This window comes from Urocampus carinirostris, chromosome 2 (assembly GCF_059441175.1).
Source record: "Urocampus carinirostris isolate Australia breed hairy pipefish chromosome 2, RoL_Ucar_1.0, whole genome shotgun sequence".
Lineage (NCBI taxonomy): Eukaryota > Metazoa > Chordata > Actinopteri > Syngnathiformes > Syngnathidae > Urocampus > Urocampus carinirostris.
Genome location: NC_142350.1, coordinates 35296717 through 35310899, shown reverse-complemented (window position 1 = coordinate 35310899; position 14183 = coordinate 35296717). Strand labels below are relative to the sequence as shown.

At 39.8% G+C, this 14183-nt stretch overlaps 1 protein-coding gene and 1 pseudogene across 5 annotated transcripts in view; both read right to left on the bottom strand.

Annotated features, from left to right (window-relative positions):
• The window catches only part of cep76 (centrosomal protein 76), a 69037-nt gene that overhangs the window by 33637 nt on the left and 21217 nt on the right, over nt 1–14183 (bottom strand). The window contains exon 14 of one of the 5 annotated variants that reach the window (XM_088326310.1): nt 11956–12490. The exons of 3 other annotated variants lie outside the window; for them this stretch is intronic. In XM_088326310.1, the coding sequence (XP_088182436.1) occupies nt 12108–12490 (383 nt within the window). In that variant the 3' untranslated portion in view covers nt 11956–12107. Of the gene's footprint in view, nt 1–11955; nt 12491–14183 lie in introns of those variants that run through there. One more of the 5 variants, XM_088326311.1, reaches the window with a different exon arrangement.
• Nucleotides 13632–13751, bottom strand: LOC148371747 (U2 spliceosomal RNA; annotated as a pseudogene).

Sequence of the window (14183 nt, the reverse complement as noted above, 5' to 3'; positions counted from 1 at the left end):
AAAAAGTAATATGCTCTATAACGCTACAAAGCGGGCTGAATGATAAAGTATAGTACTGAAAAACAAAGCTACAAATGAGGGGTTCAGTGGTCTCTGAAGCCCTTTGAGACTCCTTGTGATTAAGGGCTTTAAAAATAAACATGACTTGATTTGACTATAAAGATAAATAAAGTTACGTTTAACTCACTTTTGGAAGAGTTAGACGACTTCCTCCTCCGTGGTAAAAAGTGGCTTAAAAATAGCGATCCAACCATTTTCTCAACCGCATCAAGCTTTCTTATTCCACTTTTATTTCAAAAGAAACAGCTCACCACTTCATTACACTGTACACCAACCATATTGAATGGATGCACGAAATATTAAGCAATAAAAATGTCAAAGTTCTTAGCATGCTAAAGATACAGTGCAGTGTGTTTACACACAAACTAGGAAGTAGAAGCCAGATTTCTTCTTCGGGGTGGATGCTGGGTGACCGCCCACAGCGCCACCAATAGCCGTAGCGGCGGAAAGAAGCACTACAGTATTGTCCTCTACTTGGAAAAGGGTGCACACAATACAAAATCTAACTTACAGCAATGTCCAAGTATTTTTCGACATCCAGAAAAACATGTTCGTATCAACCATTTTGCATAAGTCGAATGGTCGTAAGTAGGGGAGCGTCTGTACAGAGCACACTTGTTTAAAAGCCGCACAAGCAAATTTGAGGAAAAACTCACCTTCTTTTTTATTCAAGCCGCAGGCTTAAACAGCAGATTCAACACATCCAGGAAGAGATTTGTAATGACCATGTAAATACATCAAATGTCAAAGATCTGGAAATAATAGATGCGAGGGATGGTGGGTGTCTGGTGTTTTTATTTCCTGTTTTAGTGATTTGTCACTTGATAATCTTACACAGCTGGTGAGTATGGCCAAACCGACATTTGCCTGTTTGACCCACTTCCTGGTTTGCTGATTAAAGATGATTTAGGGGGCCTTGTACCTTCAGTTTTGAATATTATCAACATATTGTTGTCCTCAGGTGTTGTTCCAGCGGCTTTTAGGTCCTCTGTCATTAAACTTACAATAAAACAACCCAACCGTGACAAGGGAAGCCTATGTAATTACAGACTCGTGTCAAACCTACCATTTCATTCTAAAGTACTTAAAAAAATGTGGGACAGCAGCTGAATAATTTTATGGCTGAGAATAATCTTTTTGAAATCATGAAGTCAGGATTCAGGGCTAATCACTCTACTTAGACAGCGCTGGTAAAGGTAAACAATGATCTTCTCCTTGCAATGAACAATGAGGCTTTATCACTATTGCTGCTGCTGGACTTCAGCGCTGCCTTTGACACGATGGACCATAATATCTTACTGGAACAGTTGGAAGAATGGATTGGTCTCCCAGGAACTGTTCACGATTCAAATCCTACCTCGCAGATAGGATGTATTGTGTTAGATATGGTGAAATGACCTCTGAGCCCTTTAGTGTTACCTTTAGCATTCGGCAGGGCTCTGTATTTGGTCCCCTCCTTTTCATCATTTATATGCTTCAGTTAGGTGATATCAGTTTCCATTGCTCTGCAGATGACACTCAACTGTATCTTTCAATGAAGGAAACCGTCCCACTAAATTGTGGAAATATGGAGACCTGCCTCACTGAGATAAAAGGATGCATTTCACCCAACGTCTTGCGCCTCAACTCTGAAAAGACCAAAATGTTCATATTTGGCCCATCTAAATGCCATGACTTGTTCTCAAAAACTGCTCTGAATATTGACAAATGTAATATCACCCAGAGTGACTCAGTCAAAAATTTAGGTGTCACATTTGACTCCAATCTGTCCTTTGAAACACACGTTAAGATTATTACCAGTACAGCTTTTTTCCATCTTCGCAACATTGCTAAAATTCGCCCTATACTGTGCCAGTCTTATGCAGAGATTATAATTCAAGCCTTTGTTACCTCCCGTCTTGATTACTGTAATGCACTACTCTCCGGTCTCCCGAAGTCCAAAATCAAGAGCCTGCAGCTGGTACAAAATGCTGCAGCGAGGCTTTTAACTAAGACAAGAAAATTTGATCACATTACCCCGATTTTAGCTAACCTGCCTTGGTTCCCTGTTATCTTAAAATGCGATTTTAAGGTTCTGTTGGTATTTGATCTGCAACTTCAGTAGAACTGCTTAAATCTAGGCTTAAAACACACTTATATTTTGTAGCTTATGAATGACCTATGTTCATGTTGACAATGTGGATAGCAAAATCCAGTTCAGCCTGGTCATCCTGGAAGGGGGATTACCTCATGCGCGGTCCCTTCTTTTTCTTCTTTTTCTTTTTCCTTAGCCTCATGTACGTTTTAGATCAGGGGATGGTACAATAATAACCCTTTGAGACTTCTTGTGATTAAGGGCTATACAAATAAACATGACTTAACTTGACTAGTTGATATTGTATACAGTATTTGTTTTTTCGTTACATTGCTGCTTTTTAGGTCTGACTCTCTTGGTTTTTGTACTAAAACAATTGTAATAGAAATATTTCTATTTATTTTTTTTATACTGTTAAAATTTGCAATGTAGGTGTTTGATTATGAAAAATGAAATATTTTTAGTGTTCATTGTAAATATAAAACTAATCTAAGAGGGAGGGTTCAATTATTCGATGATCATTACATTTTAAAGCAAAAATTTGTATCGGATCAATGTCGATCCATACTACCATTCAATTAGTTTGATCGGATTGATACCAAAATTCCCAGTATTGCCCACCCCTACTAAAAATGCAGTCTACTTATATACTTTTTCATGATATTCTAACATTTTGAGATGAGATATTTGAGTTTCGGCCATAATGAGCAATATTGAAACGATAAAAGACTTGCAATATTTCAGTTGATTAGTCATAAATCTACCATGTATGACATTTTTATTTTTACAGAAAACAGAACTCAAATCATGGTATTATTCAACAGGATCATTTTACATCGCCTCAAACTGAGCATGAGGGAAGTATTTTATTTTATTTTTCTAAAGACGGGCGTATTTTCTTTTGCAGTCAGCCACAAATAATAGAGCCCTTTTCCCATTAAATTTATCTTCAAAAGGAAATTACGAAAAGATTCAAATTAGGTCTTGTCACTGACGGACAGCAAGTTGACAAGCGACTTTTTCCCTTTGAGGCCGCTGTCCATAATTTCCGCACAGCCCCAAGGAATTCTGGGAGTCTTCACAATATACGCTGCTTGAATTTGGAACGGACAAGCAAATGCAAAAACACTTTGCTTCGCACTTGAATACCAAATAGTAGTATTTATTCATAACTCGGAAGCAATTACAACCATAGGAAATGTGTGAAATCGTTAGAAATGAAAAATATCAAAGCTGACTGTAAATTAATTAATTTCCTTTGAAATTGGAAATAAAAAAACTATTTTTTCAAGTGTTCGTGGGCGGTCGAGAAGATATCAAATAGGCCCAGCTCAGCATTTTTTTTTTGCTTTCCGTTGTCTGCTTCAGGGCATAAAAGCAAATGAGTAAAGTCGCCTCCATGATTCTTTTTTCTTTAAAAGTCCTTGATGTTTTCCTTTCCTCCAAAAATCCATGTGGATTTCATTCACGCTATTGATCTTCTAAGCCAGAAGCCTCTCTCTCTCTCTTCCTTTTATTCTCTTTTTTGCCTGACGATCTTGGCCGATTGGACCAAAAGCACACTTTATTTCTGCAGCCCTCTCACATCTCCGCTTCTGTTAGCATCACAGTTCATCGGCTGTCGGCTTCCATTTTGCACGCCTAAGAATCTTGACATGCCCAGCGAGCTAATCTCGGCCGGCCTCAGAATAATCATTCACAACTGCCACGTATTCTCATCTCGTAACAGCTTCAATAATCATCACGTATGGGAGTAACGGAAAACAGACGCTCCCCTACTTACGAACATTCGAGTTGCGAAAAAATTTCGGGTTGCTGTGAGTTAGATTTTGTATTGTGCGCCTTTTTATGAGTACCGGAGAGTACTGTAGTGCTTCTTTCTGCCGCTACCGGCGTATGACGCTGTGAGAGGTCACCAGGCATCCACCCGGAAGTGAAAAAAAATCCACTTCCTCTTCCTAGTTCATGTGTAAACATTCTACACTGTATTCCAGCACACTGACAACTTTGACATTTTTATTGTTTGATATCTCGTGCATCCATTCAATATGGTTGGTGTAGAGTGTAAAGAAGAGGTGAGCCATTTCTTTTGAAATGAAAGTGGAATAAGAAAGATTGATGTGGTTGAGAAAATGGTTGGATCGCTTTTTACGGCCACTTTCTACCACAGAGGAGGAAGTCACCTAACTCTTGAACTTAACTTTATTTATCATTATAGAGCATATTATTTTATTAAATGTTTAGTTTTTTTAGTCCAGGTTACTTATACAAGCCTTAAACATACTTATATAAACCTTAATCATACATTCCACACAAAATATAGCACTGAAGCAACTTACGAAGGAATTCAATTTACGAACGATCGTCCGGAACCTATCTCGTTCGTAAGTAGGGGAGCGTCTGTACATGTAACGGTGTTACATAATCAGGCCACAAAATATATAATGGTATTCCGTTACAGGTACCAAAAAAAAGACTTAATCAAAATTCCAGGTACATTTAGTTAAAAATAAGGATTACTTTGCAGGATTACAATTTTTCTTAAAACTGTATTTCGTGCACATAATGCACCGATAGATGAATAGTCTCATAACTTCAATCACTGACATAAAAGAGACAGAGAGAGATTAGGTTTACACACACGTGCGCAACACATATTTGTCATTCTGCGTTTATGTGCGTGTGCGTGTGTATTTTATGTCTCTTGTTTTTCCCCAGTACAGTCGGTGGAAGTAAATTTCCAGAATCTAGTTAATTTGCATGAGTTGTTTTTTTACCTAATTATAATTAGTATTTGTAAATATCCCCAACCAAACATACTTTGCACTAGTAAGGGGAATAAGGCTGAAAAGTATTTAAGAGGAGGTTGATCACTCCAAAAAGGATGAGAGCCGTTGCCCCTGAGCAAAGTGACAATAAGGCCACTCCATTGCAATCAGTGTTTTTCCTTTGACTCAGCAGTGGCGTCCAAGGTTATTTGGCCGATGCCACAATGGCGACTTGTTTGCAGCCGCACATCCAAAATAAGACGCTGCTTTTCTCATGGCCTCCTAAAGAGTCTTTTCAATTGGAATAAAAGGAGGCCAACAGCGTCTCCCCTTCCTCTTCTTTTCTCTGCTTTTGTAAACACTGACAAAAGGACCCTCTCTGTATCAGTCGCACGCCGGCAGAAGACAAGACTGTTCCTCTCTCAAAGCTCTCGTGCAGTGAAAGATGTCGGAAGCACTTGATAGGCTAAAATGTGATATCCAGTCATACGTCTATGTATAGTAGGCCAAAATGTGATGAACAGTGCGGAGTTTGTATGTTCAAATATTTTCAGATAACATTTGTTCTCGTCTTTCTCATATGTTGGAGTTAGATGTGTAGTGAAGGAGGACAGACTTTTCTTTCCTCTGTTCAATTCAACATCCAGATCAGCACACGAGATGGGTAAAAAAAAAGTGTTGAAAAGCTCTGTCTGAGGTTAGCATTAAAATAAATATACCTGAATATTCTGGTCTTGTGAGTACGGAACATGATGTTATGGTTTCACAAGTGCACTTTAAAAATGTCTTGATAATCATGTATATACCAAAGGGCCGAAAAACAGAAGTCAGTGGAAAATTTCCCGAATCCTAGCTTCACACCAGCCCTTCGTTCATTTTGAATCCTGCAGTTGGTTTGACAAGACACAAAGCCTCCCTCTCATCATTAAATTAGAACACAACATAGAACAATGTAGAGACTGAATAACGACTACATAAATGAAGATATTTTGGCGACAAGTGGATAAAACAAGAAGTAAATACAGTGGAACCTCGGTTTTTGAACGCCTCTCATTTCGGACAAATCGGTGTTCCACCAAAAATTTCGAGAAATTCTTGCTTCGCTGTTCGGTCAAATAATCGGAGTTCGAACGCCAGTACGCTAGGGTGCGATGCTGAGCGGCGTACGGGTGTTTTAGCCCCTAATTATGCCTCCGAAGAAGGTCGGCGCAAGCAGGACAGGTGAAAAAAAAACAAGTTGTACGTCCAACTATTGCCTTTAAGAAAGGCATAATAGCTAAATATGAAAGAGGTGTACGAATTTCCGATCTTGCTAGTGAATACAGCATGGCTAAATCTACTATCCGTACGATAGTAAAGAATAAGGAGGCTGTGAAATCGAGTGACGCGGCTAAGGAAGTTAGCGCTATAAGCAAGCAAGTTTTGGAAGAGGTTGAAAAACTTTTGAGGATTTTTCTCTCCCCACCGTCCACCACAAAGGTAAGAAATCCTATTCATAATCCTTTTTTTATTTTTACATGTTCATGTTAGCGTAATCTTTCGTACGCAAGATTACGCTAACGCGAACGTACGATTAGCCGGGGTTAGCTTCATGTTTACGTTTATGTTAAACAGTCAGGGTGTTGGAATGGATTAAAACGATTTTACATTACTTTTAATGGGAAAAACGTTTTTCGGTGATGGACCAAATCGGCTTTCGAACAGGGTTCTGAAACGGATTATGGTCAAGAACCGAGGTTCCACTGTAAGTACATCCAAGTATATGGATAAGCGTTCATTACCACTAAATCTCTTGACTTACGAGTATTTTTAAAAATCTGTGTTCATGTGCAGTGGCGGGCCGTGCATTTCACACCTAAACCTTCAGTAGTGCTAGGTCTGAAAAAAATCTTACCCTCAATCACTATTTTATGGCTATAACATTCACTGCAAACTCACCTGTGACACTTATAAAAAGGCATCCATGATAACCTCATAATATTTAGGAATATAGGCACGTTTTACACACCAAACATCTTTTTATCCGTGTGAAAAATCCATCCTCCAACCCCAAACCTATGTCTTTGGTGCCAACTATCATCCATTTTTGTAACTTCCACGTCAGTAAATCAGCGAACATTGGTGGTATAATAATTGAGCAGGAGCGGAGTGTTGCTTACTCCTGCATCAAAACTCATTCATATTTTAAATCACTTTTGATTTAAAAGAAAATCAGCACTAATTATATTATATATTTTTGTTTTGCAGTTTATTATTTTGCTCATGAGTTAATATTGGCGATCAGTTTGAATGCATTATTATTTTGTAATCTTATGGAATTAGATTTTTCTTTTTGGGGGGCGAGAGGATTTCTTCTTCCAAAGGGGGCGTGACAGAAAATAATTGACAAGCACTGGTCCAAACCCACGGCTTTATCCACACTTATGTTATGCCTCGGGGCCTAGGGAGCTGATTGTGAAGGCAACAGTGCTACCAGGGGAAAAGCAATAAAAGGAAGCTGACAATTTGGAATTATTTAATAGGCAGTCATTCAGATTCAGATGGCTGCATGGCGGCGCAGTGGTTAGCGCGTGTGTGGCACACTTCTGAGGTCATGAGATCAAACCTTCCTGTCTGGAGTTTGTATGTTCTCCCCGTGCTTGCGTGGGTTTCCTCTGGGCACTCCGGTTTCCTCCCACATTCCAAAGACATGCATGTCAGGTTATTTGGCCGGTCCAAATTGTCCCTAGGTGCGAATGAGCGAGTAAATTGTCTGTCTCTGTGTGCCCTGCGACTGGCTGGCAACCGGTTCAGGGTGTCCCCTGCACACTGCCCGAAGACAGCTGGAATTGGCTCCAGAATCCCCGCGACCCAACTAAGGATAAGCGGTGGATGGATGGATGAAGGATTCAGATATTTTAGGCCAGTGGAGAAGATCTTGAAGGCCCTAACTGCCCATCACTGTATATTTTCTAGTTCATATATTTTTGCTCATTATCGAAATCAATATTTTTGTTTCATAAATGATTTTTTTAAACCACTAGAAGGTGGATAAAGATAAAATATCAAGTCGTGTGCAACTATACTATTTTAAAACCTTTAAAAAGTTTATGCTGCGGTTGAAACTTTCCACTGCCGTGTCAGTTTTGACAGAAAAAAGCAGCGTGATTTTCTCGATGCAGCACACACCAAAGCCAATGAGCTCATTAGACAGCACGTAAAGTGACATTTCAACCCGACTTTTGGCTACCGCTCTTGTTTGGCATCATTAAGTGTCGGTATCGGGCTCAAAGGTAAGCAGGATCCGTCTTTGAGGCCTGTGCAACGCCTGCAAGGCGAGCGTTTTGATGAGCTCGCCGCTCCCTAACCCCCAAACATGCCTCATTAGAAGTTCAATGCAAACGCATACCTACCTCCCCCAAAACCCCCACTCATTTCATTTGTCCCTCCCGCCTATCCCCCGTCTCATCCCCCCTTCTGTTTTTCAGCACTAATTAGCCGGCTTCTCCTTCTCCTGCACTTCCCCAGTCACATCTCTAAGGGAGATGGATATGATTTTTCCTTAACCCAAAGGCCAACTTAATCAGTTGAATTAATGACTTTATTACTAGTTAGGCTCGAGGCCATGCAACGCCTTCCTCCCCAGTGCCCGTTGCTCCTCCCTTAGTCTGTCACGCACTCCTTCCTTTACCCCCTGCAGGAATTTGTACCTTGCGAAAATAGACAGTGACTAGAATGGAATAGGCCAGTGGGTGGCAAGAAGATAGGAAGAAATAGAATAGCTGACCTGCTAAACAGTTACAGGTAGAGCCTAATTATTACTTTGAAATGACTTCCAGCTTGGGGGGGTTTTCCCAGGAAGGTGATGGGACGATTCATTATCACAACTGTGTTTTTGCTCTGTGTAGAATCCTGCGTTTATTACCATTACGTTCAGATATAAACATTACTTTAGACTCGATGGATTAAAAAAGAAAATATGAACAGGGTTCAAATAACCATTTTCATGGCAAAATTGAAGCACTTTTTGATTAATGCAATATCAGACCTTTTCTTAAACTGGGAGAACCGGTGCCAGACAATATTTGCCTTTTGACTCATTTTTCAAGGGCTAAAGAACACTGTGTGGAGTTTGCATGTTCTCCCCATGCTTGCGTGGGCCCAAATTGTCCCTAAGTGTGAAGAAGTGAGTGAGTTGTGTGTCTCTGTGTGCCCTGCGACTGGCTGGGAACCAGTTCAGGGTGTCCCCTGCCCACAGCCAGAAAATAGCTATGATGGGCTCCAGCACCCCCGCGACCCTATTAAGGATAAGCGGAGCAGATAATGGATGGATGGTTGGATGGACATATCAAACAAAAAGCTTGAACCCTCATCTTTCAATAGAAAACCAGTATGCTTCTTACTTTTACAATTGTTTAGTAGACAACAGGTAACATTACTATTTTTTTTGAAAATTACTGTTCAAATAAAACTTCTGAGAAAAACAGCTTTTTATGAAAGTATGCGTTTCACAAAGAACTTTAACGTATGTGCTTTTTTTTATGCATTAGTGATACCTCCAATGTCTCAACAATGCTTTCCATGACAACAAGGGCAGTTTGCTTGTAAAGTTACATTTTGTTGCAAGAACACTGAACTGATACAACTAATTTAAGATAAGATCTGCAACCTCAACGGAAGTTTTTAAATTGAGGCTCAAGACACACTTCTATTCCAAAGCATATGATTGATGCCCACCTTGTATTCTGTTTTGTCCTGTCTTTTTCTGAGGCCTGCCTGGCTGATACGAAGGAGAAGGATGATCTGGGATGGGTCAACGGACCGGGGTCTGACCTGCAGCATGTCAACCCCTGCATTTACCAGCTGGCGTCGTCGTTGATGTCATGCTCTTTCCGGACATTTTCAACATCTTACCTAGTGTTTACTATTCTGTGTACAGTAATGCTAATTGTAATTCACCCTGTTCAATCCTGGAAGGGGGATTACCACATGTGAGGTCCTTTCTCAAGGTTTCTCTTTTCTCCTCACACTGAGGTTTTTGAGTTTTTCCTTGCCCGCATGCTGGTTTGCTGGTTTAAGATCAGGTAATTGTGTAATTTTGTAACTGTAATCCTGTGCAGTCCTTTGAGACATTTTTGTGATTAAGGGCTATATAAATAAATTTGACTTGACTTGACTTGACTGACTTGACTTGACAATTTACATCGTCTTTTTTTCTAAATGAATAAGCTCTGTTGAGGATGTCCATATCTCGTGACTCTTACCACACTGCCTTACTATGTCGACTCACCATATGGGGCTGCCTACACACACTCTATCGTCGGAAAAAGGAAGCCACACTAGGAGATTTAGCTTTCTTGATGTGTGGACAAAGATGTGATCCAAGCCACTCCTGCTGGAGATTTATCATACTGAAAACCTTACCGGTGAGCAACGGCAAACTCTTTATAATCGTTTTTTTTTTTAAATAAAAGAGGAAAAAAGTATTTTCACATTTTGGTGCTCAGAGACAATGCTTCTGCAAACGTATTTAAAGGTAAAGCCAATAGTTCTCCAGTACCCCCTATAAATTTTGTATTTTGCAGATCCACAAATGTTTATGCAAATTACATGTTATTTTTAATATTGTGTGTGCATTAATCAAAACTTTGATTGGATGTTGAGGAAATCTAGACTATATTTGTGGATTCGAACAACACGTGTGCAAATATTTTTAAGACAAATTTCTTCTCACATGGGTGTTGGGTAAAATGATGGTACTTGTTGCTTACATTTTCAGTTGCAGGAAGTTCTTTCCATTACCATTTACCTCAAATATAAATGAGCAAATTCCAATGATCATGAAGGTGGTGCTAACACAAAGATGTCTCACAGGAAGGTACACGCTTATGTGCCAAAAGAACTGTCGGGATGAAAGGTGTAAGTGCTGGTTACAACAGGAACACACTCTCCCTGCTTCCAATTTTAGCTGCTATCCCACAGGCCCCATTAGTCAATTACACCTCGGCACAGCTGATTTATACCAGCCCAAAACAATACCGCGTTCCCGACGTCAAACACTTCTGGACTTATATATCCTTCCTGCGGAGCTGAGGTGTGTTTGTTACTAATTTAGAAGGAGGCCAATTATTCATCAACTCTCTTTTTTCAATCCGACAGCCTCCCGACTGATCCTTGCGTTCAACGACTCGGGGGCACAGGCATAACAGCAAATGATAAAGTCAAATTGGAAATTAATTGGCCACGCTGAAGACATGTTTATTAAAGATGGACCTAGGCTGTCTGCAATTCTTACTGAACTGAAAATTTGCATAAAGCAGCACAACAAAACACTTTGATGAAAAGCTTTTGCTAGATAATGCAAATTATTTTTTCAAATCAGGTAATAACGAAACACAAAGTTGTCAATGTTTTTATCTCTTAGAGAATTTCTGCTTGTATTTTGACGTCAATTATTAAAAGCTTGGTAGAGCAAAGATTTTTACACAGGAATCTAAATTTGGGAGATGTGCGAGGATTCTTTCTAAAATGTTGCGATAGTGCCATCTCATGGCTGACTCAAAAAGCACACCCAAAATAAAACGTTTTTTTTCTCAAATGCTTAAACTGTTTCTTACATTTTTCAAATTATCAAAGTACAACACACTTTTCTAAAATTCGATAAACACAACCTCAAGTTCTCATTTTTAAAGATGAGCTTTTTAAACGTTAAAATAAAATAAAAATGTGTTTGTAAATGACTTTTCAGGCATATTTATTTATTTTTACAAAAAGAGCAGATTCAAATGTTTCAAAACACAACACAAACGTACTTTTTTTCAAAAATCATTTCAAATTGTGTACACCTTATAGCAATTTGTGTACAAGGGGAAAAAAAGTCGTATTTTTTCTTTGTGCCAATCTTGTCTCCAATTCGGATCGTCCTGGTTACTGGTAGCAGACGACAACGTCATTGTAGATTGCTAATATTGTCAAGGTAGACTAGCAAATGTTATTCTTGATCAAGCATGCATTTTTGGACATATTGCTTACCACTCCGCTCACTCCAATGCAAACAGTGAGAGACTTTAATAGCCATGTGAAGAAATTACATACACACTGAGTATAAGAATACAACGGGAACAGATACTCTGGCATATTTGTTGCAAATTAAACCAAATCGTGTGTTACAGAGTAAAACTATCTGTAGATCTCATAAAGTCTGCAAAACTCTACAGGGCTACATATTATATCCATCCATTATCTGCACCGCTTATCCTCAATAGGGTCGCGGGGGTGCTGGAGCCCATCCCAGATATCTTCGGGAGGTGGGCAGTGTAAACCTTGAACTGGTTTCCAGCCAGATACAGACAACTCACTCGCTCATTCACACCAAGGGACGATTTGGACCGGCCAATTAACCTGACATGCATGTTTTTGGAACGTGGGAAGGAACCGGAGTGCCCCGAGGAAACCCACGCAAGCACGGGGAGAATATCCAAACACCTCACAGGAAGGCTGTTAGCTGGATTTGATCCCATGACCTCAGAACATTGCCGCAGACCTGCTAACCACTCATCCATCATGCTGCCCCTGCTACGTAGTTGATTTACTGCAACTGCCGAAAGAACTGAGATGAAGAAAAAAATGGTTGCGTTGTTCATTTGGTAAATTAAATAAACATGTTTACACAAAGTATCTTTGTTTTTATTCTACATAGTCTGTCTTGCTATGAGTAAATAGGTGCTGCGTTGTGTAAGGTTTATTATTGCTCGATGAGGGGAATTGTAGTCATTAATAAGGGGAGCAAATTGCTGAGGTTGACAGGTAGGATATGTATACGATTTTTAATTCCGCAGCGATCAGTTTTGTCATATGCGTGCCAGAAGGCTTTGGGGGGCATTGTGCCCTGCAAGGTCTGGATCATCTCTGAACAGCGAGAGCATGCTTCACACCGAAAACAACCAGATTAGATGATGAAGGTGCAGTATCTGAGTCACATCAGGAGGCTTTTCCTGCTACTGGGAACCATGGAAACAAATACCATCTATTCTATGTGGGGAAAAAAACCCCACCCCAAAAAAGGCGCTGCCAGGCTATACTTGTCCAAGACACACCACAGGAACTGGTGCCCCGACAACCTCAGGCAGTGAAAGGATCAGTAAACTGTAAACTCATGATACTCATTTTGCTTTTCAATTGACGATATAAAATTAAGAATTAAGGCATACAGCTTATGCATCTGGATAAAGACCATACAATGAGGAAAATAAGTATTTGAACACTCTGCTATTTTGCTATTTCTCCCACTTAGAAATTATGGAGGGCTCTGTCCACTGTGAGAGGGATAAACTAAAAAGAAAAATCCCGAAATCACAATGCATGATTTTTTAACAATTTATTCATGTGATACAGCTGTAAATACCGTAAATTCCGGACTATAGAGCGCAGCTGATTATAAGCCGCACCCACCACATTTTAAGAGGAAAACCGATTTTGTACATACACAAGCCGCACCTGTATACAAGCCGCCTGTTTCCACATTTAAACATGTAACACAAACACAAAATTAACCCAAACCCGACTTCAAGTCCCGCGATTGAAACTAAATGTGGGGGTTTTTAAGGGTTATTGTTCTATCTTCGTTATTCATTATCCATTATCCGTTATCGGTCAGTTCATAATACGCTACAAAGCCTAGGAGCCGGGACACTTACTCTCAGCCAAAAGGCCAAGCTAAGGTCCTAGCCCTAAAGCCTTGCTGCGATCATTGCGAATGCACCGTTCCCGGAGGTACTGCAATACCAGGCCGATGCGTGGAGTGGACAGAGCAAGCTCTTATTCCATCTCCGGATTGCAAAAATCAAAGATCATGGCAAAGGCCAAGCTAAGGACTGACATAGCATCAAGAATAGAATAGAATAGAATAGAATAGAATATACCTTTATTGTCATTGTTACAAATGGGCTAACATATTGTGACAACGAAATTGGGCATGACACTCCAGTTTTACACATAGTGAGGGTATGAGCAAGAAGATAAAGGAACAGAGAAGATAATGTTATAAAACAAGGGGAATAAGGCTATAGTTATAATTTACATGGTATTTACACAACAACAGTCCAAAAACAACAAGTCAAAAACTATAGAAATGATCCCTAAGAGTATAAGGCCAAGCTAAGGACCTAGCAGCGATTGAAACTAAATGTCCCTCATTAAGGTCCACAGTCCAAAAATCACAGCCGGCGAAATGAACGGAAAATGATACCGGTACTTAAGGTTTGATGCAGACCTGCAAGGTCCAGGTCCCGTTGAAGGTAATC